The sequence below is a fragment of the Moschus berezovskii genome, chromosome 8 (genome assembly GCF_049115385.1).
Source record: "Moschus berezovskii isolate FMDL1 chromosome 8, NW_MosBer_1.0, whole genome shotgun sequence".
In the NCBI taxonomy this organism is placed as follows: Eukaryota; Metazoa; Chordata; class Mammalia; order Artiodactyla; family Moschidae; genus Moschus; species Moschus berezovskii.
Genome location: NC_142467.1, coordinates 61,227,627 through 61,246,280, shown reverse-complemented (window position 1 = coordinate 61,246,280; position 18,654 = coordinate 61,227,627). Strand labels below are relative to the sequence as shown.

Here is an 18,654-nt window from a genome sequence, read left to right as displayed (position 1 = left end):
CAGGAGGGAGGGGACACATGCATACCTATGGATGACATCATGTCGATAAATGGCAGAAACTAACACAATATTGTACAGCAATTATCCTCCAATTAAAATAATTTTTAAAAAAGTAAATTACCAAAAATTTCAGGTGCTTTCACAACACACACACAAAATGAATAAAGTTAACTGTCGTGACTGTAGTCATGCCATTATGTTTACGTATATCAAATCAATATGTCGTACACCTTAAGTCCATATTTTTTTTCAACAGGTATATGATGAAATAGTATAATGGCATGATCCTACATTTTCAAAGAAAAATATATATTTATACATAATGGGAAAACACAGAAAGGACAGAAACCAAATGGTTAATTCTTGGATGATGGGAGTATAGTAGACTTTTATTTCCTTCTTTTTGCTTATCTGTATTATTATCTGTATTGCTTATTTCCTTATCTGTATTTCTGGCAATGAAAAATATAAATTACTTTTTAATACAAAGTATTGTTGAAGAAAAGTTTTAAAAATGTGACCAATGAGCATTTTTGTACCTCTCCCATTACAGTTCTTAGGAAGAAACGATTTAGGACTTTGGAATCTTCCTGTCTACCTCCAACCTAAAAGCTATTCATCCTGGGCCACTGGACATAGCTTTGGCCTCCTTTGACACTGGATCCATGGCGGCCCTGCCTTATGGGTCCAACCTGTATTCAGTGGGTTAGCCATTACAAGTTCTGCAGCTGACTTATGGCATGACTTTTCAGTTCAGTTCAGTCGCTCAGTCGTGTCCGACTCTCCGCGACCCCATGAATCACAGCACGCCAGGCCTCCCTGTCCATCACCAACTCCCGGAGTACACTCAAACTCATGTTCACAGAGTGGGTGATGCCATCCAGCCATCTCATTCTCCGTCGTCCCCTTCTCCTCCCGCCCCCAAAGTTTCCCAGCATCAGAGTCTTTTCCAGTGAGTCAACTCGTCGCATGAGGTGGCCAAAGTATTGCAGTTTCAGCTTGGCATGACTTTTAGAAAGATCTTTTTCCTTAGGCGCTCCAGTTTCTCCTCTCTTAATCAGTGATCTTTAAGGTGCCTTCCAGACAGAGGAAAGAACAGATTTAGAATCAGGAAACCCTGGAGGAGACTTGGGAATGTAGGCATCACCGCCCAGAAGAATATTCCTTATTATTCTTTGTGTCTTCAGGGTCCTCAACCAGGTAAAAAGCACCTCCCAGACCAAGCCTTATAAAACCAGTTAGCCTTATATTTCTCTGGTCCTGGTTGCAGGGCTCCACACAGAGTAGTTGCTCAGTGACCTCACTTTTTGCCTCTTTTAAAAGTAATCCCAGGTTTTTTTTTAAATTAATTTAATTGGAGGCTAATTACAATATTGTAGTGGGTTTTGCTATACATTGACATGAATCAGCCATGGGTGTACATATGTTCCCCATCCTGAACCCCCCTCCCACCTCCCTCCCCATCCCATCCTTCAGGGTCATCCCAGCCCTGAGCACCCTGTCTAATGCATCGAACTTGCACTTGTGATCTGTTTCACATATGATAATATACATGTTTCAATGCTATCCAGGATAGGTTTTATATGCTTGCTTTTGATGATGAGTTGAACGCAAAGTTGGTTTTAATTATTGGGGCACACATTGTGCAAGTTTTTTGCTGAGGTAACAGCTTTATTGCTTATTTGTAACAATTCACCAAGCGGAGCACCTCTCCTGACAAGCCACAGACTGAGAGGCATTAAAATTGTCCCTCACTTGGGACCTTCCTGGGGAAAACCATCTTAGGGGTGCGGCGGTGTGCATGTAGAGCCATAGTTCCGCAGGTGCCCAAACTGTTACCACGCGGCTTCCCGAGAGAGATTTGACCAGACTCTGGACTTGAGGGAAGTCCCAAGCTATGCCACTGTGGAGCTGTGTGACCTTGGACAAGTCCTTTCCTCCTGTGGCCCTACGTGCTCTTCCCCGGTCGGTTTATGCTATGGGGACGGTCGAGTGATCTGGAAAACATTCGCCTTTAAACGTTTATTCATCTCATGTATCACGCAAATGAGAGCCCACGGGCAAGGCAATGAAGGACCACTACGGGCAAGCCTCTGCGACCGGCGCCACAGATCTCGCGAGATGTCCCCTCTGCGCTTCGCGGCGTCATCCTCTCGCCTGCCGCGGCGGCGACAGCGACGGCGCGTGAGGTACTCACAGGGGCGGCCCGTATCCCTCCGCCGCCGGCGCGGCCCGGCCCTCCCTTCCCCCGGCCCGCCAATCCCCGCTCTCCCGACCTGCCCCTCGGCCTGGGCCCACCCCGCGCTCCGGCTGCCCCACCCCGGCGGCGCCGCCCGCCCGCGCGTCCCTCGGTCCACCTGCAGCAGGCAGTCCCTCCGGCTGTCCTACCCAGAGGCGCCGGCCGAGCCCGAGGCCTGAGCTCTTGCTCTCCGGCGGAGGGATCCGCGGAGGCCGAGGAGGCGGCGCTGAGCCTAGAAGGAAGAGGCAGGTACCGCGGTGGCGGCGGCGGCGGCGGCGGCGGCTCGGGCAGCAGCGCATAAAGGGGCCGCCGCCGGGTGATGCGGTGACCGCTGCGGCAGGCTCAGGAGCCGAGTTGGCCCCGGCCCTAAGTCCGTCCCGCCGGGCCCGCGCTCCGGAACTCCCCATCTTCTCCGGCCGATCCGCAATCACCGAGGCGGCCTCGCGCCCCCTCGCCCCTTCCCCGTCCCTCCCCTGCCCCCGTCCCCGCCCCGTGGCCGCCGCCACCCACCTCCCACGATGGCTCTGAAGAGAATTCACAAGGTAAGCGGCCAGGGATCGGCTGTGTGTTCGGGCAGCTAGGCGGGTCGGCCGAGCTGACTGCGGCCTGCACTTCCCGCCGTCTTCTCCGCCGGACTCCCGGCTTCTTCGGACCGGGCTGCTGGCTATGGCCCGGCCGGGCGGCCTTCACACCCCACTCCCAGTGATGGCGCCCATAGAGGCCCCGGCGCGCTGCCCGCACTTAGGCCGGAGGTATGCTCGCCGGTTCAGCGTTCCTTCCCGGCCTCCTTTTTAGGCCCCGGGTGGTACGGAGCCCCAGGGCCTCTCCCCGGCCTGGGACTGCTGTGCTAGAGGGCCATTGTCCGGCTGTGCCAGGAGCGGGTGCTGGAACTGGGGCGTTGGGAGGCCCCATCGACGGAGGTCGAAAGGGCTCTGTGCCCCATCTCCGCCTGTGCACCCCCTATCCCCACCTGCCTAGGTTCACTCCGCAGAACCCTTTGAGATTGGGGCCCGTATGAGGAAACCTTTTTGTCCGATCCAGAAATATTTCTTGAGTTCACTTGCCGTTTAGCGGCCGCACGCCTCCGTCCACTCTGCTCGTCCAGAAACTAAGTAGGAAGTTGAGGAAATAAGCATGACTTTTATGAGGAAGGAGGGAAGTGGAGGGAGAAGCATTTATTCCTTGAGGTTGCCAAATGTAGTCAGAAACATACTTCAGTTTGCAGGAGTGGATTTAATAGAAAGGATATTGTCAAGGGTAGAGGTAGAAGCCTGAGCATTTGAAAACCACTGGAGAGAATTTCACAAAGTTTCCTTTTACATTATCTTCGCAAAATGGACTTTAACGCTTAAATTAGGTAATGTTTTCTGGGAGATCCTTTTAATGTCGAAGGGATTTTGCTAGATTTTTCCATTAGAAAAGATTTCTTTGCCCTTTAAAATGAAGGGTTATATCTGTAGTTGTCTCTACGGAGGTTTTTCTAATATTGCTTCTAGATTATGGACTTCGCTTAAAATTTAGGGTTTTTTTCCCTTCTCTCTAATATTATAACCTCCTATTATCTCTCACTATCTTTTTTACTTAGGGGGGGAAGCGGCACTGATGATTTGTTTCGTGTTTGACTTGGCTACTTGGAGAGGCTGTACTAAATCTCTAGCCAGTAAGAAGTAAGATCCTGGGATCCATTCTCTAGGATGGGATGGAGATGCAAGGGGGAAGAGAACTAATTTTTCACCTTACATTAAACTCAGTGAAAATGGAGATTTGGTCAGTTTTAACACTTCAGCTCAGCAGTTGGTCCTGGTTTTGTTCTTGATCAAAGACCTTTCCTGTGGAATTAATCCCAGTGGTTATTGTAAATTAGGTTAGATCCTCACCAACTTCTTTTGACTTTGATTTCTATCAAATGAAAAAGGGCAGACTTTAGACAGTAAATCTTGTACTAAAGTGAAGCAGGTTATTTGTTAAAAGAAGCTCATCCTTAAGTAGAGATATTTTGAACCCTTTAAGGGGCAGGAGCACACTGAGGACAAGTTATGCAAGTAAATAATAGCATTTTTAAGGCTTAAAGGAGTTAATAGATTCTTAAAGACTAATTGAAAAGTTATCAACTTGAGATTATACTTGTAGAAGATTGTGCACTTTTAGAACCTGAAGAAGAATAAATATAATGTGCGATCACTTACAGATCAAGAGGTACAGCCTTTAATATCTACTCTGAGTGATATGTGTGCTATGGACGTTTTTTTAGAGAATGAAATAGCACTCAAAACATGCATTTTAATCGTCTTCCTTGCTTTCTTTTGAGATACTGCATGTTCGATAGATTTTCTCTAAGATACCTTTGTTAAAATTTTAGTAAGAAAAATCAAGTGTATAACATGATTATTTGAACTTTTAAAACTCAGTATTAACTTTTCTTCACCTGGTTTCTAACCTAGAACTGTCCTCAAAGTATGGCTCAACTTAGACTGCCAGGGATTTGAAAAATAAACTTTATTTTTGGTGTACATACTAGTCAATAATATTGTGAAAATAAAATGAAGATTTTCCCCCCCAGCATTTTGTATATATAACACTAATTTTAAATTGAATACAGACTTAACCTAGATATGGATAAGACCAGTCCTATCTCACCCTTAGCCCTAGTAATGTATCTGCGATGCAGTCCCCCAAAGACAGACTTGGCTTACATAATTGGTCTTAGTCTTGAATCTTCCCAGTTACCACTCTCTAAGAAAGTAGTTCTGTTTAAATACCTCTCAACTTCGGATAGCATGAACTATTGCATCTGGGTTCTAATAAAATTTTGTTAAGAACAAATACTTTTGACCGAGGCAGCTTCAGGAATTCTGTGTCTTGTGTTTCATTGACAAAGGGTAATAGTGTTCTGTGACTCTCATGGTCCTTTAAATGCCATGACTTTTTTGGAAAAAGCTCTTGATGGACTTTATTTTGATAGAAACTTTAAGGTTGTATATGCTTTAACAAAGTTTACCAAAGAGTTTTCATTTTTAACATCCATTATGGTTCCATGCAGAGTTTGGGACCCTTTGGTATTGTTTGTATGTACATCAAATGGCCCCAGCCTGCTACATTTTGAGGTTTTCTGCTGACATTATGGGTCTTCAGCTTTGATTTTGATGCTTTGAGTGTCTGCCTCTAGCAGCACCACCCCCAGCCTTTTTCCAGTTGGCTGCGTCTCATCTGTTGTGGGCTGGGAAACCAGATCACTGAGCTTATTAAAATTATGTCTAAAATAAGATCCAGTAGGCTCTGAGTGAAGAGGGCTTCATGTGTTTTGTGAACTGTGTGGTCTGTTTGACTGATCAGAGACCTTTTTTTTTTAACTTGCTTCCTGTTTTTCTTCTTTACTTTTGTTATACAGTGCAGGAGGCTTTTTTGTGCTCTTACAGTGCCACAGTATTGAAATACAGGGTAAATTTCTTTATTTTGAGGAAGAGTAAAAGGCTAAAGATGAGGATTTGAAGACAGACCAAAGTTAGGATACTAAAAGCTCTTAACAATAATAGTGACTTGTACATTTTAATGGTGTCCTGCTAGATATAATTAACATTTGGTATACATAGCTTTAATGCCAGGACTATCGCTTGATTTACTGTATTTCTATGATTAAAGTGTCTTAAGTTTCCTGAAAAGCCCAGTCAGTCAGTTAATTTTCCAGTAAAATAAAATTGCAAACTCTGATGGCTAGGCAGGTAACCAAAATGAGCAAAGGGAATTGGAGGGTACTAGAATTTGCACGTGCTTTTAGAAGAGGGCAGCTGCTATTCAGCTCCCTCCAAATGTTGCTATTGCCAGGATCTGTGCCCAAAGTTATCAGATTTTTTTTTTTTTGAGGGAAACCACAAAACCAGATTTTTGGCAACCAATTCAAATAAAAAACAAGGACAGCAAAACCAAAAGACACCTCCATACTTTTTTTGATAGATTGGTAGTTACCAGTTTAATGTATTAATTAAAATTAACAAAAGATTGCGGTTCAGCAAGTAACCAGGAGCATAAGGATTAAATAATTTGAACCATACTTTCTGTCTTTTTCAAAGTTTCGAAGTATAGCTTTATGTAAATAGGCAAAATTAAGTCATTTTTTTGGTAAACTTTAAATTAATTTCTTCAGTGAAGTTTTGTATGGTTACGGTTGTAGGAAAAACCAGTTTAGTAGATACATTGATCCCGGGCAGATGCTTACAACTTACTCTTCATTGTAATCTGTTTCATGTTATGAATCATCTTTCTGTAGACTACATACTTTCAAAATATCTAAGATTGCCAGTTACCAGAGGATGATTTTTAAGGATATGGGAAGAGAGTTGTAATATCATAATAGTGCTAGTTTTAAGATTGTTTTAAAATAGGAGTGTGATATGATACATTACATTAAACTTACCAGAGATAAGGATTCAGTTAATTCCGGTCAAAATGGTGAAACAAATTAGCAAATAGTCTTGTGGAGTATTTGGAACTTTAATATAGTAAGTGGTTGACAGAAGATGACTGAATTAGTTATATATTGGAAAGACATCCCTACTTACTCCAAAAGATAATCTTCTTGAAATCTCTGGGAAGATTTTTTTTTTTCCTTTAGAAACGATTCTTTGCTTCACAAAGGTTTGTTGAGTTGAGAAACTTTCTTTGGCTCTTTTGGGTTGCTATTTAAATATAATTTAAACAGCCGTCATTAACTCCATAAATCTGGAGGGGGGGGGTGTGTTTAAAGTCTCCCAAAGTGTATTACTGTATTGCTGACTGACAAGGAGGAAGTTTTGACAAAGTCCAATTCTGGATATTTTAGTCCAGAGAGAGAAGGCCGCTAAAATATCCTAGGCAGTTCTCAGGATAGGAATACCTGACTCATGCTTGATGCTGCCAGCAACCTTTGCAGCCTCATCCCAGAATTGAAGAAGCACACTTGTTTTTTCTGTAGAAATAAAGTTTTGGTGGTTAGATTCCCAGGGGACATAGAAAAATAAAGTACCGTTTCTTTTTCTGTATATATGATCAAGTGAGATTTCAAGTAATATAATCATAAAATTTTAGCTCTGCATCACATCTCAGAGCCATGGCCTAAAAAGGCCGTGTGACTTAGTAGGGCTGGATTAAGAACCTGGATTTCTTGACTGCTCAGTGTCTTCTGGCAGGCACAGTCATTAGGGGTGTAATCCCAGGGAATGCAATTTTTTCTTTTTGTTTAAACAATTGAGTATTTATGCTCTGGAACCAGAAGATTTTACCTTCAGCATCTCTTTTTATTGTTGGAGAGGTGTCTATGAATTCCCTAGGAACGGTGCAGTTTTGTTTTAAAGTGTTTTAATTCCCATAAAGCAGAAAAATAAGAAACAATGCAAATTTTGGGTGTTCTGTCCTCCATATATCTTTCATCATAGTCAAATGGGTTTTTTAATCTCTCCAAAAGACTAAGAATCACTGTCCTACCTCCTTAAACACTCTGTTTTAATCTCAGTAGGTGACCCAATTACCTGTTCTGTAGAGAAAATAGAAATCTGTGTGCATCCTTTCAAATTTCCTTTGAAGACTTTAAAAAGAAAAACCAGACCTCACAGCTACAATCTTGAGAGTACTCAGTGTGTATCAGAATGACCGAATCTTCTCAACAACCCTGTAAGAATTCTGTTCTCAGGTTAGAAGAGAAAATGGAGGCTTGGAGAAGTAAACAAACTTGCCTGTGATTATATGGCTATGATATGAACAGCCAAGATTCAGATGCATTCAATCTTGACCAGGGAGCCAACCATTGCTCCAAATGTACCTTAGTCATCACTCTTCTTCCCTGTTGTCTCTGGAGAAACTCTGCTTTTCCCATTGCAAGCTAACTTTTGTTAATCATCCTATTCTTTTGCCAGGTCCTTGCTCTCTATTTATTGTCCCTGCTTTTCGAGTTCTGATCTCTTCTTTGACTCCCCTCAGTATCCAAACTTATCTGAGACTTTCCTCATCGTAAGAAAAACACAAAAAAAGCTTTTAACCTCCTCCCCAGCTAGAGCTGATTCCTTTCCTTCCTCTTCTTTATCTCTTCCATCTCAGTGCCAAAATTCTTGACAGAATAGTGTCTATTCACTGTTTTGGATCTCTTCAGTAAGGTCACTGATAATTACTTAATTGCCAGATTCAATGGATACCTCAGGTTTATTTAATTTCTGTAACAGTTGATGTGATTATTACTCATTTCCCTTGACTTCTGATAAACTGTTTCCTCCTTCTGCATATCTAGTGTTCTAATAAAGTTAGTGTTTCCTAACTTTTTAAGAATAATTTTAAATTAATATTATTGATGGATACAAATAAGAGTTCATGAAATAATGTATACTTGGATTAAAATTGACAACACACATGACCCCAGATAAATTAACATATCAATATATAATATCACAAGCACAAAAATAGGGAAATTGTTTACAAACAAAATACATTAAGAGGAAACATTGTTCACTGTCATTGTGCTGTAAAGTAACAAACTAAGAATAGTATTTTAAGAAAATAAAAGGGATCATCATCAGATGCTGCATTAAATGTGTTACTCTTGAGAATTCCCTGTGGTCCAGTGATTAGGACCCCTCAATTTCACTGCTCATTTCACACCCACTTTCACCTGGGTTCAATCACTGGACATGGAACTAAGATTCCACAAGCTGCTTAGTGTGGCCAAAGAAAAGATGTGTTACTCTGTGTTGTTTTCATTACCGTATAATGTGAACATTTGTTTTAAACAGGTGCACTGCAGCGAAAGAATTAAAATTGCATATTTTGCAATATTCATGCAGTTAGACTACCACCAACATTATTGTCTCATGGACAGACAGGTCACTTAATTTAAAAAAAAGTATTTGCTTTACTTATGTTTATTTTAAAATAATCTGTTATTTTTGGGTTTAAGAAAGGACTCTGCTTTTCATTTAAAACTTCCATATTCTAGCTATAAGCCCATAGGGAATGAATTGATATAGTAGAAATATTAGTGTTCAATATGCTTTGATTAAATAACTTCTCAAATATGTATTGAATTATAATAGGCAGAATAAATCACTGAAGTTAGATAGATAATACCCATGGTTAAATGCTATTTGTGCATCAGAGCATAGACATAATTTGCTTTGTAGTGTGCAGATTTTTTGAGGCATATTACTGCTTTAATCACCGAAGAATTGATGCTTTTGAACTGTGGTGCTGGAGAAGACTCTTGAGAGTCCCTTGTACTGCAAGGAAATCCAACCATTCCATTCTGAAGGAGATCAATCCTGGGTGTTCATTGGAAGGACTGATGTTAAAGCTGAAACTCCAATACTTTGGCCACCTCATGCGACGAGTTGACTCACTGGAAAAGACTCTGATGCTGGGAGTGATTGGGGGCGGGAGGAGACAGGGACGACAGAGAATGAGATGGCTGAATGGCATCACCGACTTGATGGAGATGAGTTTGAGTGAATTGCGGGAGTTGGTGATGGACAGGGAGGCCTGGCATGCTGTGATTCATGGGGTCGCAGAGAGTCGGACACGACTGAGCGACTGAACTGAACTGAAGTGCTTTAAATTAGTGTAAATATGTAGTATTTCTTAAAAACATGTGTTAAAGATAGGTAAAATTTAGGACAAAAATATTGCCGTCTCTATCCCTGTAATACATGTTAGCATCTCATAAGAAATACTACTGTAATTGAAATAGTTCTCAGAATTATTTTCCTTTAGTCTTTGTGCTTTTCCTTATGCCTTCTCAACCCACCCCCTCCTCCTGAATTCTTATTCATCCTTGGATATCCAACAGACGACTTCTCTGTGAAGCATGCCCCAGGCATGCAGGCAATAGGGTTCTACTATAGAACTGTTTCTTAGTATACAGACATGATTGATTATTACCCCCTCTAGACTGAATTCTTCTGGGCAAAGTCCCTGTCTTATTCATTATAGTCCCAGTACCTGACACATAGTAGGCATTAAGTTTTTGCCAGCAACGTTTAGTGAATGTCAACAGCAAGTAGTATGGTGGAAAAACTCGTAGAATTTTGGAGCTCCATGTCTGCTCAATCATGTTCTAACCCTGTGTGTGTGGCCTTAGGCAAATTACTTCACTGATTTTCTTTGGTCTCAGCTTCCTTGCCTATAGAATGAGGATAATGTCACATACCTTGCAAGCCTGTAGGGGATGAGTAGAAAGGAAATATGGACCACATAAAAGATAGTTTTTAATATTAATTACCACTGGCTTAATTGTCCAGTAATGTTGACCCGTGACGTTGGTAGAATCTTGAAATCTTAGATGGTGTCAGTGATGTGTTTTTCATTTCACTTCGTTGCCACCCCAGTCAAAAAAGAAGGAAAAAAATGTACACCCTGATGTAAAAATTACGTTTTATAATACTTCTAACTGGAAAGGGACTGAATTCCAAATTTTTTCTTCAATAAACTACTGTTATCTTAATATATTTCCAGTACATGTGATATTTTTGTAAGCCTAGACATAAGAACAATTTTGTTAACATTATCTTGTGATAGAAGTATCTGCTTCTGTCCTTTGAGCACATACCCCTCCCTCGCGCCCTGCCCCTGCCCCTTGCAGAACGTCAGTACCTGTTTAAATCATAGCACTCCTTCATCAACTTTTTAAGGGCCTATATCAGATAAAAAAATTTTAAATCAAAGCTGAATTTTACAGAAGCCACAGTGATAATAGTTTAGAAATAGATTTCTTAAAATAATAGTATACTAATGGGAGTGAGTGATTTTCTTTAGATTAAATGTCCTCATGTACACCAGCTATATCAACTTCATAGGGCTGCTGTAATAAATTACACAATAAATTACTGAGTGGCTTAAAACAACAGAAATCTATTCTCTCACAGTTTTGGAGGCCAGAAATCTGAAATCAGCATACCAGCAGAGCCACATACCTTCTGGAAGCTATGTGGGAGAATCCTTCCTTCCTTCTTCCAGCTTCTGGTGACTGTAAGCATTCCTTGGTTTGTGGCCACATCACTTCAGTCTCTGCCTTCATCTTAACACTACTTTCTCTGTGTGTGGTTTCTCTTTTGTCTTTTAAATGGAAACTTGGGGCCCATCCAGGTAATCTAGGATGATCTTATCTCAAGATCCTTGATTTTAAGTATGTTTACAAAGACCCTTTTTCTAACTAAGGTAACATTTATAGGTGATAGGAATTAAGATGTGTCACATGTCATTTTGAGGAGCATTCAATGCAGTGTACCATCTAATCCCAAAATTCTAATAAATGACTGTTTTAGATTGTAATTGCCTTTAGACTTTTCTGTTTTTAACTTTCTAAAATTCTGAAACAGTCTCTCACCTACAGGGAGTTGCAAATACAATACCTAGAACATCTTTTTCTTTAACCATTTCAGAGTAAGGTACCAACATGATGACTCATCAACCCCGAATACTTTAATGTGTGTTTCTTACAAACATGGACATCAAAATTAGGAAATTTCTATTGAAATATTACTGTAATCTAATCCTCAGACCCCGTTTAAGTTTTGCCAGTTGTTCTAATAATGTGCTTTATAGAAGAGGATCCAGTCCATAGTTACTCGTTTAGTTTCCTTTGGTTCCTTAGTCTTTGCTTTGCTTCATGGCTTTGACACTTTTAAAGATTCAGTTCAGTTCAGTTCAGTCGCTCAGTCGTGTCCGACTCTCCGCGACCCCATGAATCACAGCATGCCAGGCCTCCCTGTCCATCACCAACTCCCGGAGTACACTCAAACTCATGTCCACAGAGTCGGTGATGCCATCCAGCCATCTCATTCTCCGTCGTCCAGTTATTTTGTAGAATGTCCCTCAGTATGTTTTTCTGTTATTTCCTCAAGATTAGGTTTAGGTCATGCATCTTTGATAGGAATGTCTCAGAAGCATTACTATTTCCCTCTCTGCATTCTATCAAGTGATGCGTGATTTTGGTTCAGTTTTTTTCATTCCATCCTGTCAGGTACTATTCAATTTTAGTTTGACCCATTATGGAAAATTTTCCCTTCTATCACTTGATTAAGGGGATGCTGCTGCTACTGCTGCGAAGTCACTTCAGTCGTGTCCGAATCTGTGTGACCCCATAGACGGAAGTCCACCAGGCTCCCCTGTCCCTGGGATTCTCCAGGCAAGAACACTGGAGTGGGTTGCCATTTCCTTCTCCAATGTGTGAAAGTGAAAAGTGAAAGTGAAGTCGCTCAGTGGTGTCCGACCCTTAGCGACCCCATGGACTGCAGCCTACCAGGCTCCTCCATCCATGGAATTTTCTAGGCAAGAGTACTGGAGTGGCTTGCCATTGCCTTCTCCGGATTAAGGGGATCTCTACCAGTAACTTCATACTATGAAGTTACTTTTTTTCCCCTTTATAATGAATAAATAATTTGTTCAGAGACACTTTGAATATATGTACTTTTTCTTCTTCTTCTTTTTTTTAATCTATTGATGCATAAGAAAATACCCTAAAATTTAGCTGCTTAGAGCTGGGTTGTTCTGGCTCAGGGTCCCGTGGTTATTGGCAGATCTCAGTTCTTTATGGGTTGCTGGACTTACGGACTCATTTCCTCCCCACATACGTTTCTCCCACTGAGGGCTGCCTGAGTGTACTTTAGACATAGCGCTGGGTTCCCTCAGAGTGATCTGCGAGAGACAGAGCAGCCAAATGAAAGCTGTAGTATCTTTTATTAACTTAATCTCAGAAGCAACATACCATGACTTCTATGTTCTGTTGGCCTCACAGATTACCCCCCGGGACAGTGTGGGAGGGAGGATTACATACGGGAATGAATACTAGGAGTTAAAGATCACTGGGAGCCAACTTGGGTACCTCGCTGTTACTCAGAAATTTTAATTTATTCATTTTAAAATTTATATTTGTGTGGACTCTTTCTTTCTTTTTTTTAATTCATTTGAGTTATACTAGTTTACTATGGCAACCCACTCCAGTACTCTTGTGTGAAAAATCCCATGGACAGAGGAGCCTGGTAGGCTGCAGTCCATGGGGTCGCTAAGAGTCGGACACGACTGAGCAACTTCACTTTCATGCATTGGAGAAGGAGATGGCAACCCACTCCAGTGTTCTTGCCTGGAGAATCCCAGGAACGGGGGAGCCTGGTGGGCTGCCGTCTATGGGGTCGCACAAAGTCGGACATGACTGAAGCGACTTAGCAGCAGCAGCAGCAGTTTACTATCATTTACTTTAATGCTCAACTTGTCCCCAGTTTGCTTTTTTCCCCAATTGAGCACTTCTTTAAGTTCTGGCACAAAAAATGTTTCCTGCTTTTTCTTACACTTTGCCTGCTCTAGCTCTGTAATCATCTAGGTATGCTGATTGCTTTTGGAATCTCACTGTTTCCACGCTTACTCAGTGTAATTAGTGGATGTAGCTAGGGAATATGTGAGTTGTGTAGATTTGCTCTTCTCTCTGTGTGTCAGTTCAGTTCAGTCGCTCAGTTGTGTCCGACTCTTCGCGACCCCATGAATCACAGCACGCCAGGCCTCCCTGTCCATCCCCAACTCCCAGAGTTCACTCAAACTCATGTCCACAGAGTCGGTGATGCCATCCAGCCATCTCATTCTCTGTCATCCCCTTCTCCTCCCGCCCCCAACCTTTCCCAGCATCAGAGTCTTTTCCAGTGAGTCAACTCGTCGCATGAGGTGGCCAAAGTATTGCAGTTTCAGCTTTAGCATCAGTCCTTCCAATGAACACCCAGGATTGATCTCCTTTAGAATGGACTGGTTGGATCTCCTTGCAGTACAAGGGACTCTCAAGAGTCTTCACCAACACCACAGTTCAAATCAGAGACCATGAATTCACACTGATGCATCTTAATTCCAGTCCAGTACCATAGGGTTCATCCTGTATTTTTTTCTTTTCAATATTGACATTCCTTTTCTTACAGTGAAAAACTTGGCTTTCGTTAATGTAATTACTCATTTGATCAGTTCCTCAGTGTATAATCAACTTCGCATTGCTGTGGCCCACCTGCGTAGATACTGTTCTTTGCTCCCCTCTATCCTAGGGGTGCCCTTCTTAACTCCATCCTTCCTGACTTGGACATCCTGCGCTGAGTTATGTCTATCCCAGTGTGGATAGCCTCACTATTTTTAAAAAACAAAATACAGGACTTATTTGACATAAATATTTAGATTAAAAACTGTTTAAATAGTAGTGCTAGTTGTTTTTTAAAACAGATATGGAAAAATCAAGCCTAGTGACTGACCGCATAGCACTTTTCCCAGTTAGAGAATATGGCATTTTCTGTAGCCCTTTTTTTGAAAAGACTAAAACTATAATTTTATTTTAGTGTTATTATTATGAAACAATTTTGGTAATTCTAGAAGCCTGTGTAAACTCATCTCCATTCTTAGAAATAATTGGAAACAATTATAATTTAAAATCCTGAAGCTTAATCTTTTATTATGAAAGTTTTAGATACTGATAATGACCAACACCTAGGCACTTACTATCCAGCTTAAGATTCAGACCTACCTAATTTAGCTTCAGTGTTAAAGTTTAGTCAGGAACGATGACTTCTTTTGGTAATTTATGAGCTTGGGGTCTTTGCATATATTTAGAAATATTCATGTTTCGATAAAGGTACATTGTTGTTAGTGGTGGGGAATTACTTATGCATCCTCCTCTACTTTACCCATTATATCTAGGCAGTAATATATCATCACTGAGGTTATAGTCGGTCAGTTTCCTGAGGTTACATACAACATTACTACAAGGTTAAGAAAATTGTTCAGACTTTGAGGAACAAGTAACAATGTATTGGCATTTTAATCATGAACATGACTTGAATCTCAGAGTCTGAGGCACTCTTTTTACTTTTATAATCAGTATTTTCATTATCTTTTGTCTTCTGTTAAGTCCAAAACTATTCTGATTCATGATCCTATATATGTGGCCACTTTCCTTTCTGGAAGCTTACAGATTTTCTTTGTCCCCAGTATTGTGAAATTTCCTGATGTTTGGTGCTGCTGCTACTGCTAAGTCACTTCAGTTGTGTCCGACTCTGTGTGACCCCATAGACGGAAGCCCACCAGGCTCCCCCGTCCCTGGGATTCTCCAGGCAAGAACACTGGAGTGGGTTGCCATTTCCTTCTCCAATGTGTGAAAGTGGAAAGTGAAAAGTGAAAGTGAAGTCGCTCAGTCGTGTCCGACCCTTAGCGACCCCACGGACTGCAGCCTACCAGGCTCCTCCATCCATGGGATTTCTAGGCAACAGTACTGGAGTGGCTTGCCATTGCCTTCTCCGATGTTTGGTACATAGGTCAATTTCCATTTATTTTGCTTGACATTCAGTTGGTCTTTTTGGGTCTGTCTATATGGATTTGCTTATTCTGGACATTTCATATAAACAGAATCGTACAACATATGACCTTTTGTATCTGGCTTCTTTCATTTAGGCAGTATTTTCAACATTATCCAAGTTGTAGCGTGTATTGGCACTTAATTCCTTTTTCCGACTAAATAATATTCCATTGTATGAATATACCATGTTTTCTTTTTCCATTTATCAATTGATGGGCATTTGGTTTGTTTTGATTTTTTAACTATTAAGAATAATACTGCTATGAACATTTATCTTCAGATTTTTGTGTGAACATATGTTTTCATTCCTCTTGGATATATACCTAGGAGTGGAATTGCTGGATCATATGGTAATTTTATTTTAAATTTTAAAAATTATTTCCTTCTAAGAATTTTTTAGCTATAACTCTTATATTTAGATCTTTGATCTATGTTTTCCAATTTGTAATTTTTGTAAAATACATATAAAATTTACCGTTTTCACTATTTTTAAATATACAGTTCATTGCTAGTAAATATATTTGTATTGTTTGTACAACCATTGCTATCTCCCGAATTCTTCATTTTTCAAAAGTTATCTATTAAGCAGTGACTCCTCATCTTTCTCCCTAGCCTTTAAGCACTCACCATTGTACTTTATCTCTCTCTGATTTTGACTTGGTTACTCATGGAAGTAGAATCATACAGTATTTCTCTTTTTGTGACTGATTTATTTGACTTAGCACAGTGTCCTCAGGATTCATCTATACTCTCAGAATTTCCTTCCTTTTTAAGGCTATTTAGTATACTATTGTGTGTTTATACCATATTTGCTTATCCGTTTATCTGCTGTTGGACACTTGGGTAATTTACACATTTTAGCTCTTCTGAGGAATTCTGCAGTCAGCATGGGTGTATCTTTAAAAGACCCTCCTTTCACGAATCGCCAGTCCATGTTCGATGCATGATACAGGATGCTTGGAGCTGGTGTACTGGGATGAACCAGAGGGATGGGATGGGGAGGGAGGTGGGAGAGGGGTTCAAGATGGGGAACACATGTACACCTGGGGCAGATTCATGTCAATATATGGCAAAATCAATACAATAATGTAAAGTAATTAGCCTCCAATTAAAAAAAAAAAAAACAGACCCTCCTTTCAGTCATTTTGGATATATACCAAGAAGTGGAATTGCTGGATCATATGGTAATTATTTTTTAATGTTTGAGAAACTACCAGATTGTTTTCCACAGTGACTCTACTGTTTGACATTTAGCCCCTGCTCCCCATCCCCCCTTGTGATGAACAAGGGTTTCAATTTCTCCACATCCTCATCAGCACTTATATTTTCTGTTTTTGGTTGGTTGGTTGGTTGGCCCCCCCTTTTTTTTTTCAATAGTGACCATCCTGATGGAATGAGATGGTGGTCTTTGATCCATTTTAAGTTAATTTTTGTATATAGTGTGCGGGAGGCATCTAAGTTTGTGCGGGAGGCATCTAAGTTCATTTTTGCATGTGAATATCCTGTTGTCTTAGCACCATTTGTTGAAAAGATCGTTCTTTCCCACATTTTGGCTGCTGCTACTGCTAAGTCACTTCAGTCGTGTCCGACTCTGTGTGACCCCATAGACAGAAGCCCACCAGGCTCCCCCGTCCCTGGGATTCTCCAGGCAAGAACACTGGAGTGGGTTGCCATTTCCTTCTCCAATGTGTGAAAGTGAAAAGTGAAAGTGAAGTCGCTCAGTCGTGTCCGACCTTTAGCGACCCCACGGACTGCAGCCTACCAGGCTCCTCCATCCATGGGATTTTCTAGGCAACAGTACTGGAGTGGCTTGCCATTTTTTGGCAGCTGTGTCAAAAACCAATTGGCCATAAATGTATGGGTTTATTTCTGGACTCTCAGTTCTGTTTCACTGATCTGTATGTCTTTTCTTATACCAGTACCATACTGTCTTGAATATTGTAGCTTTGTATTAGGTTTTGAAATTAGAAAGTGTGACTCCTCCAACTTTGTTCTTTTCCAAGATTGTTTTGGTTTTTTAGATCCCATGCATTCCCTATGAATTTTAGGTTCTGCTAGTTTTTTTTTTTTTTTAATGGCAGTTGGAATTTTGATGGAGATGGTATGGAATCTACAGATAAATTTGGGGAGTATTTGAGCTAGTTTTCCTATATTTTCTATTTTCCATCTTTATCTTTTATCTGTTTTTTGGAAAGACTTTCTCAGAATGTTTGCTTGCTTGCTTGTTTTAAGGATTTTCCTCTTATTTCATAGAAGCAGTAGCTTCTCTTAGCTTTAAGGATATTCATGATAGTTTTATTTTTTGTTCTCCCTTCATGGTCTTTGCTTTTTCTTGCTTCTTTTTTTCTTCACCTTGTTTTGGTCTTTATCTTTCATGTTGAGTGATGTTGAAGATGGCCAGATTCTTTCACTGTTGTTGTTTATCCTTCTTTTAGAATAGGGCATTAAAAAGCTGATTAAAGGGTCTGAGCATATGGGAGTGAGGTTTGGCAACTGTGAAACTATGGTTTGCTGGCAGGGCTATTCTCCAGATGAATCACTGATGTCATTGAGTCATATAGCTCTTTATCTTGTGCTGGTCAGTTGTTCTTGAGAAGGGTCTTTTTATCGCCTGCCTGGAACGTGCAGGTCAAGCTTACCATGTTTTCAGGACATTGTGTATATGTTTTCAGGACAAAGTATATATGTAAATATTCACTTAACCTTCTGATTTCCATACATCACTCATGCCATTAACTATGCTCAGTGTCTCTGAGTTCTGAGATCTTATATATTATCCTCTCTGGAGAACAAACCTCTGGTTTGCTTGGATGGGAAGGACATTCACTGATAGAATCAGGGAAGTGATCTAGATGTCATTTTTAGTTTTAAGTTATTTTCAGATTTTTACCCATAAAAAACATATAATACTGCTTTGGATGTTGTCAATTTACAAAGATGTTATGGAAATGTATACATTTTAAATAACATGCATTTTCAATAAATATAAATATTCCAACAATATATTTTAAAATTTATTCCCCCTATAATAGACATTTTGTTTCCAAGTTTTTATTAGTAAAGATGTTGAAGCTCAAGTGTTGCCTTG

The 18,654-nt window shown here is 40.6% G+C and overlaps 1 protein-coding gene across 1 annotated transcript in view; it reads left to right on the top strand.

Moving 5' to 3' along the window:
* The first annotated feature begins 2,269 nt into the window (after positions 1–2,269).
* UBE2D2 (ubiquitin conjugating enzyme E2 D2) overlaps positions 2,270–18,654 on the top strand; it is a 50,887-nt gene continuing 34,502 nt past the window's right edge. The window contains exon 1 of the mRNA XM_055431362.2: positions 2,270–2,781. Coding sequence (XP_055287337.1) covers positions 2,758–2,781 — 24 coding nt within the window. The 5' untranslated portion in view covers positions 2,270–2,757. The remainder of the gene's footprint in view (positions 2,782–18,654) is intronic.